At 40.0% G+C, this 9371-nt stretch overlaps 1 protein-coding gene across 1 annotated transcript; it reads right to left on the bottom strand.

The window, feature by feature from the left end:
* Positions 1-1328: 1328 nt before the first annotated feature.
* Positions 1329-4198, bottom strand: LOC131683419 (ATP-binding cassette sub-family B member 10, mitochondrial). Its single transcript, XM_058965392.1, has 7 exons — positions 3793-4198; positions 3530-3736; positions 2898-3382; positions 2426-2844; positions 2264-2363; positions 1983-2207; positions 1329-1930 (listed from the first exon to the last, which is right to left on the bottom strand). The coding sequence occupies exons 1-7, from the start codon at positions 4160-4162 to the stop codon at positions 1661-1663; spliced, it is 2076 nt and encodes a 691-aa protein (XP_058821375.1). The 5' UTR covers positions 4163-4198; the 3' UTR covers positions 1329-1660.
* Positions 4199-9371: the final 5173 nt, after the last annotated feature.

Genomic DNA, 9371 nt, shown 5'->3' with positions numbered 1-9371 from the left:
GATGGTGAAAGCAAATGGGATTCAAGTAAAGATCGGCTGGGATCAGTGGTCGTATACTGACAGAGAAAGGAAACAAACGACGCGTGCGTTATACTTACATTATACATTATACTGCTGTCATAAAAAATAAATCTTTCGGTTCAGCTAATAGTTATTTTAGGCAGCTCAAAATTATTTCCTGGTTTTCTTTTGTAGGTTCGGTTTGTTTACACTCCTCGATTAATGTTTTGTTTTTACTCTTTCGTTAGCTTTCCTACCGTAAAAAATATTTTGTATAATTAATGTATAATAAATTTGAATTGAGACGAGACTTTCTCGTTATTTCGAGTTCAGCAAATCAAAATCAATCACGAAATTGCAACAAGGGGCGGTCGCACAAACTAAATATAAAGTAGAAGCAACACTCTCAGTATAAACAAGCAAACCTCCCGATGGCAGACCGTTCAAGTTGCCCAACAGAAATTCTCGGAAATTGATCGCGAGCGACTTCCGCGCAAATTGCTACTATTCTATAAAGGCACACTTCCTGATCTTGTCCATTTCCTACTAACACAATTCCTTGCCCATGATGCTCGTGGAGATGCAGAGATAGTATCGGTCTCTATCAACAACGAGTGTCGAAATAACATTCCTTTCCTTCCGCGGTAGAACAGAACATTTTACGTAGTTGGCGTGATTGACCATTTAATGAAAATTTGAGTCAGTGAAGAATAATTCGCTCAACTCACGCTTCATTTTTTGGTTTACTGTACATTTTCACTCATTCGGTGAATCATGAAGTGCAACTAAGGGCAGTCTACCTAAGCTAAGTTAATTTGGATATACGGTTGACGTGCTGTACCGGTAACAGAAGCCTGACGTATCGTGTAAATCTAACTTTACAGGATGTAACTGAATGATTGCTTACTTCTCAAAACAATGCTCTAAGACTGACAGTCTAAACAGGGATGGCAATTTGCTTATGAAAGATCAAAGAATCTTGATTACAAGGTGTGTTTAGAACAGTTTTTTTTACATCTGGCGCAAAATCGTCACCTAGGAATATCATCGATGAAACAAAGATCAGGAGTAAAAGTTTGATGGACCAAGTTGAACCAACTGGTACATATTGTCCGTCCATAATTGTACCGTACGTAACATGTTATGTTGGTGTCAGAACCAAATACATAACCTATTTCGAGATTAGATATGCCCAACAGACCACAAATAAAAATGACAATTGATTACACCGAAATTGTCAACGGTCAGCATATCTTGGTGATCACAGACTACTATTAAGATGTACTATAATGGTATCTTCAATAACAGCAAAGAATACAGTATTCAAATCACCTGAAGTTTTGTTAGATTTGGTTATTCTGAAAACATTGTATGTGATAATGGTCAACATTTTTCTTCGCGTGTATTGAATATAAATATCACGAACAATAAATATGTAGATAGTGGCTAGTTTTTAAAATTCATTTTGAAGAGAAAACCAAAACAATTTCTACTAAAGCGTGGCAATAATCGTGCATTTTCTACTTAAATTAAACCATAAACAAGCTGACGTAAAAAAACGTTTAAAATATGTTATCCTTCTCGCCAGCTTTCACCTGTACACAACCATGTACAACAATCGCAACCTAAAGTATTAACAATAACACGAACCGGATTCTTATCACGTCTTCGTAGAGAATGTTTGTCGCTGAACTAATTCCCTAAAAATACCAGCAGGCATCGCAATCAGCTGCTGGTAGTTGCCATGCTCGACGATCCTGCCGTCCTGAAGCACTGCAATGTTGGTTGCGTTGCGTATCGTACTGAGTCGATGGGCTATGGTTAGCACTGTCCGGTTTTTGGTTAAATTTTCCAGTGCATTTTGAATAAGCTCCTCGGACGCGGCATCCAATGCACTAGTTGCCTCATCCAAAATTAATATTTTAGGATTCTACAAAAAACAGATTAATCTTTTCATCAACTAAATGTATTTTTCGATTTACCCGAATGATTGCTCTTGCGATTGCTACCCGTTGTTTTTGCCCTCCGCTTAGCATGATCCCTCGTTGGCCGACCAATGTGTTTAACCCATCTGGAAAATCCTTCGCAAACTCATATACGTGAGCTTCTCGAATAACACGCTGGATGTCGCTTTCGGAAATATTTTCATCCGAATTCAATCCGTACAGAATGTTTTCACGAATTGATCCACTGAATAGAACCGGTTCCTGTAATAAAATTGTCAATCTACTGTTTTGCAATTAGAATCGATTGGCCGGTAAACCTGATTAACAGCACCAATATGTCGCCGTAAAGACGTTGGATTCAGTTCTTTAAGATCACGACCATCTAGAAGAATGCTTCCGGCTTGTGGGTCATACAACCTAAACAAAAACAAATTTGAGATTAAGTCTCATTTCTGTAAGTAGAACTGAATTTGAATCACCTAAGAAGCAACGATGCCAAAGTAGATTTGCCTGAACCGCTCTTGCCTACCACAGCCGTAGATGTTCCCGGATCGATTCTTAGACTTAAGTTACTCAGCACATTAGCATTCGGTCGCGAAGGGTAATTGAAGGTAACATTATTGAATACTAGTTCACCGTTCGGAGCATGCCTAAGCTCCAAACCGCCTTCTACGGGGATCAAGAATTTTCGGTCTATGATTTCCCACAGTCTCGCAGCCGATCCAACACCTTTGTTCAGTTCGGTGTAAAAATTACTTAGTCCTCCTATCGAAATTGCAGTGTAACCGGCGTATAAAATGAAAGAAGTCAGTGCCCCAACCGTCATTTCACTATTACTGACCATCGTTCCACCATAGTAAAGTACCGACAGAATTATAATATTCCCCGATAGGCCAGTCTACAAAAATTTATATTATTTGTCAGCATTAGCTTAGATTCTATTCAACTCACCATTCCATAGAATGTGGCTCTTGCCCTAGTTTCCCTATAGCCAATTTTAAGAGCACTCAGCAATTGCTCCGTAAACATCTGATTCTCGAATTTCTCCTTGCAAAACATCTTCACCGTTTTAACATTCCCCAACCTCTCCTCTCCGATTTTCATAACTTCTGCATATTTATCCATCAATTCCTTCGTAATATTTCGCACGTATCGTCCATAAACAATAGCCATACCAGCTACGCACGGAACAATACACATTCCCACCAGAGCTAGATGCGGAGAGGTGTACACCATCATGCCTGCCCCAGCCAAAATCATCGCCGTCGAGCGGAGTCCGTCGGAAAGGTTCATACTTAGTGAATTACCCACCAGGTACGTGTCCGCCGATAATCGGTTTACTAGCTCACCAGTTCCTTTCCGGTCGAACCAGCCGGCCTCTTGATTCATCATCGAACAGTACACTTTAGTACGAATTGATTTCGTAATTCTTAGAGCTATGGATTAAATGTTATGGTTATGGGAACCAGAATCGTGAACCAACATTACTGCCCATAATTGCAAAAAAGTTCCAAATTCTGTAAACTTCCCTATCTACATGGGGTATGCTTGAAATTATAGGCAGAATATTCTTTATTACTTACAAGCATTGCCGAACAGGTAAACCCTTCCAAAGTTGGCAAGCCCTCCAAGCAGAAATACTCCTGCTAAGAGCAAACAAAACTGGTCCAGCTTTTCCTTTGCTATCCCACTCTCTGCCGAGGTAGAATAAATCACATCAAGAATTTTGCCCAATCCAAACGGAACGGACATAGTTATAACTGACGATATAAGCAAACAGCTGATGCCACCTAGAACAAAAATATCCTAGATTTAGATTTAAACATATTTGAGGAACAGGACTTGCCAGCAATGTTCCATCGTTCCGATTTTGCAAACTCCAACAGCCGTTTTACGTCGGTGGATTTCAGCCTCGCCTTTGGAACTTTCAAAGAATTATCCGGCTTTGAATCGTTTGCGTTAGGTGTAGTTGAGGTAACGTTACTTATCCTAGTGCCAGACTGGTATCTTCTTCCCAATGAAACTATCAGAGAGTTATGAAACAGATTCGATTGTCTCGCGCCTCGACTGACTACTTCAGTGCTGGTGATTATTCTCGTGTGTATTCGAAACTGTTGATGTATTCCATTGTGGCGAAATGAAAGAAGTATCGGTCGCAATAGTCCTGAATATTGCGGCGAACTACAGTAACCACTTCTGAATACGTGAATTAACATATTAATTGTGCAACTTTCTGAACTTAACCCGCTCGTTCAGTGGGCAAAAAGAAACTGTCAACAAATCAGGCAGTCAGGCACAAGTGTGCGTGTTGTTTTGATTGCTTCCATGTGGAATCTATGCTTGTGTAATATCCAACACATGTGCGGTATGGTCGATAAAGAAGATCAAAAGCTAAGCATAAAAGCGATTGGGTGACATATCGAAGCTATTTGGCTGCTTATTCACTATGTAACGCATAAAAGCTTACTGTGAGTTGCTTAAATGACGTGAGGATGCTTGTTGTGTGGTGAAAATGAAATACCATGCGTTCGCATAGAAGATGAAATTGTATACAGTGAATCAGTGATAACTCGATTTTGGCCGCTCTATGGGTTATTCGAGGATGGAACGGATCGGGACATTGTTTTTCCTTTTAACCAGCGTTATTAAAATACTGAATACATTATTGATGAACGATTTTACTTTTACATCATTCGCGCCTATTGGGCTAGAAGCCTTCGAATGTGTCGTAGCCCTGCAATTTGTACTGACTTACAGGTTGCATCAGTTGTACAACTTTAAACTTATATCACAGAGAACAGACATCCATGATCGAACAAAAATATTTAAAAAACTAATATACGATAAACACTACCGCCGCCACACCAACCTATCCCAACTATCCGTCAAATCCATTCCAGAACCGGTTCGAAATCCTGAATGGATTCAGGATGGAATCTTGCTCAAAGAAAACGACCGACTCCGACTCAGTCGGTTGATGCATTTGAGCTGGAATTCATTGTGGAAGTCCGAACCGGTTCCGGACTAGATTGACTGGGTAGAGGAATAACCGCTGTCAATTCTGTCGAACTCAGCCACAAAAAACATGACGACAGTGGCGCACCTGGTTTGGATATCCCAACTACATTCGAAACAGTTAGAGATTTTACCCAAGTTGAATGCTGAAGATGGACGTTTGTTCTCTGTGCTTATATGTAAATGATCAGATGTTTTGTAATGTAAGTTGGTTAAATTTACTTGCAGTATCACGTACAGTATGAAATTAAAAAAGCTAGCATCGGGTCAAAAGCTAGCGAAATTTGGAACATTGGCCATATTGACGTACTTTTAATGTAGAATTCAATTAATCCACCGACGTGGCACATGGAATAAAAAATGTCTCAGATGTTGTCCTAATTGTTTAAATTAAAATACGTTTTTACACTAGTGGTATATTAGAGCTTATGATTCCAACGAGATCTGATACAGAAACAATTTTACAAGAGCCCAGTGATGTTGTTCAGTTGGGCATTTACCAAGTAATCGAGAATACTAAAAAAATTACTATGCTTCCACAGAACCACCTCAGTTTTTGGAGTTCAACCCTGTGGACTGACCGAACTGATGAAAGCCAGAGTGTCGCGGGTGCTGATACATATTACGTAATTAAAGATGACGTTAAAATATTGCTGATATCATTCCCAAGATGAGAACTTCAACAGCATGATGCCATCTTCGTCTAAAATCGGTACAATTTCTCTGGATTCGGTTGATATCAAACCGACCACAGAACAGGACGATAGTGAAGCTAACCAGCACCACAAACAGGCACTTCTTGATGGAATCGACGACTATGAACAATCTGAAGCCAAGAAAATGCTAAATAAAAAGATTGCGAAAATGAAACGTCGTGGTAATACCAATAAAATAGCGATCCTTGATGTCGATCAGAAAAAAGTAGAGTTTAGATCATGACATGTCTGTCGCAAAGTCTGCTGAAAATGCTCATCATTCCCCTTGCGATGTGACTGCACAACTTTGAGGAGATCCAAAGACGAAGAATCAACAACAAATCGAGATTGCTACGGAATTAACTTCAGCAGCTTTTTGCGGATAGCTTCATGAGCCATCTGCCGTGAAGGGCATAACAAATATTTGAAAAATCAGCGGAAGACGATATCACTATCATCGGTAATTTATGTGCTAACTAAGGCAAATACTTTTACAAATACTACCAATAGACACGGCTGGCAGAAGAATCCCAATGCCATGAATGGAAACATGATTCTAAAAACATTGTTTGTGAATACTGTTAATTGAAAATTGTGATTATGACAGTAATATTGATTATAATGATAACATCAAAACCTATCTAAACCCCCTAACAGTGTAACGATGCCTTTTACATATATTGAACCACGCACAATTTTGGTCACCCCCTCCCGGGTATCGTCTTCGAATGTGGCCAAATATAGTTTTGATGTGTATATTGGTGTGAAATCGGATCCGCATACATGGCCGTTGTAATCATCACGTTACTTCTGAATGAAGTCGTAGATAAAAAAAACTCACTCATACCCAGTAAAGCTCAGCCCGAAATGAACTGGAACTCTGGTTGGTTCCAGTTCGTATTCCGGCTCGAGTGACACAACCGATTCTAACTAGAATCGGTTGTGTCACTGGAGTCGGAATACGAACTGGAACCAGCCAGAATTCCGGTTCATTTCCGGCTGAGCTTACCTGGGTCGATTCGACTTATAGAAGATCTTGAAATCACAGACGCTGGGACGGGTCGGAGTTATTTAAGTTGAGTTGCAAAGCATACTTAAATGCCCTTCGAAAAGTCTCTGCACAAACGTCTTTAGTCTCCACGAGGCTAGTATATTAAATAAGTTACCCACGTAATCGAAAGACTTTCATGTCAGTTCAATTAGAACTGCCAATGGTGGAATACTCATTTGGAGAAAATGTAGTATTCAACTGTCTTTTTGACACATACTTTACAGGCTGTACTGGGCCAACACTGACGACTGCCCCTTTCTTTTAGGTAGTTTTGATACTTGAGCATTTTGTCGTAGAATTGTGACAACCGATCAAATGGGCGTATAAGTCTCCGGGAAAGATGAAATTATTCCAGTCCTACTTCAAAGAGGATATGAATACTTCAAACATATTTTGAAAAAAGTTCTTACTTGTAGTCTTGCAACAGGATACATTCCATTACCATGACGAGAAATAATTGTAAAATTCATTCCCAAAGGATGCATATCAGCGGGGGAAGTCTACTACCACCCACAAGCTAGGAGTTTTTCTCGATATTGTAGGTGCTTTCGACAACGTGTTTTTCGAATCCGTTTTGGAAGCAGCACGAGGTCATGTCAAGAATTGGATACACGCAATGCTTATCAACCGAAATCTGTGCTACTTGTTAAGACAAGTATGAATAAGAAAACTGAGTAACTGCGGAAGTCCTCAAGGTGGTGTGCTGTCACTACTTCTATGGAACCTCGTCGCCGATGACTTGTTGAGGAACCTTATAATATAATCATACTCGTACCCGTTTGTTTTGCTTCTGCTCCGCGCTGTGAATTTTGTTGAAAATTGCTTGTCAAATTAACTCTGTTACTGTTTGCTATTTCTCTGAAGTTCAATGAAGTGATTATACATTAGTGGCAGAGAAGAGCATTTACAAAAACAGTTTTTATCATTCTTGTAATCGCAGTTGAATCAAAATGATTTGCAACAAATGCTTCACAAAGATCGCACCCGATGAAGAAACAATTGTGTGTAAGGGCTTTTGTTCGGACGGATCAGATGTTTATCATCTAAAATGCGCTTCTATCACTGGTTCTGAGGCGATCAGCTGCAACAATAATTTCAATATCTACTGGCTATGCACTGCATGTGGCGAAATAATGTGTAATGTTCGCGACATGGAAGTATTTCGGGATAGATGCAAGCTAATTGATATCGCCAGTTTTTCATCTCGATCCACCGTTGCTGCTACCGCCGCTCCTACCATCGCTGCCGCCACCGCTGCCATCACAGCTACCGAAACGCACACTGACCCAAGAGCTAAAAAGTGCGAAACAGATTTGCACGATGAAATTTCGGCGCTGAAGAATGAAATCGCTGGAATCCATCAAACGCTGGCCGGTTTTCCCGGCTCGTTCAATGTTTCAGTCGCGTCTCAATCATCCCCACTGTCGTCGACTAAGCTAAGACAAGGCTCGAGAAATCTTCTAGAGAACAGTAGAAAAGTCTTGCCAACGACGAAATGCTGGATTTTTCTTACCAGATTAAAAAACACCGTCACCGAAAAAGAGGTAATAGATATGGTTTCACAATGCATTGGGGAGACAGCAGACACGATTACTGCGCAGAAACTTGTACCACCGTGGAAGGATACATCGACGATGCTGTATGTGTCGTTCAAAGTAGGCATTGATGTGGAATTACATGACATAGCGCTGAACCCATCAACTTGGCCGAAAGGAATTTACTTTCGAGAGTTTCAAGAACTACTGGTATAGAATTGTGTTAGATATTCGTAATAATTGTTGTTGACTATGTTATGTTTTGTTGTTAGTATAATATAATGTTGCACCGTAATGAATATAAGTATATAAGTTACCATCTAGTCTGTACGAGCTTGCTCGAAGACGATAAGAAATAAATAAATATAATGATCACCGAAATTTGCATTAACACACTTTTTGATTTGGTGCAACAAGCCTTATTTGTAGTAGAGCAATGGTGTCTTCATGTTGGACTATCAGTTATTCCAAATAAAACATCAATGGTGCTTTTCAAGCAACGAATGATTACGACTGGAGCTCGTCCATTGCAGGTCTTTGGCTCTGAAATTATTGTCGCAGATCAAGTTAAGTATGTTGGGGTAATTCTAGACTCAAAACTTAATTGGTCGGCTCACATCGATTTCAGAATCAAGAATGCTTGCACGACCTTCGTTCAATGAAGACTAATGTTGGCATATGAGTTACTTGTGGGGTGGCAGAAGGAAGAAGTCATGACAATCAAATCAAAGCTAAACCATCTTCAGAGGATGATCTTGATAGCGATGACTGTGTTCACGACAACATAAAACAACAATATTTGTTGCTGAAAATGGAGGCACTTTCTTGTGCATATCATCTAAAGTTACTGAACTCTGGTACAGTAACCCAACAGATAGTGCAACTAGCCATACAAGATTGTGGCCCCAAATAGTTACTTGAGATGAGTATATACCTGCTCCCAGTGACCTTACACTGACATGTAATTAAAATTTTCAATGTGAGAATTCCCCCTCGCGAAGAATGACTGCCTGGCTGGATGGAGTAACAACTTGAAGTATCTGTAGCTTGTTATACTGACGGTTCTTTATTGGACGGCTGAGCTGATACTGGTGTCTATTGTGGTGAAATGACATTAGACTGTAGATAC

Source organism: Topomyia yanbarensis, chromosome 2, assembly GCF_030247195.1.
Source record: "Topomyia yanbarensis strain Yona2022 chromosome 2, ASM3024719v1, whole genome shotgun sequence".
Lineage (NCBI taxonomy): Eukaryota > Metazoa > Arthropoda > Insecta > Diptera > Culicidae > Topomyia > Topomyia yanbarensis.
Note: the sequence above shows the minus strand (reverse complement) of the source record. Positions and strands in the feature narration are given on the sequence as shown.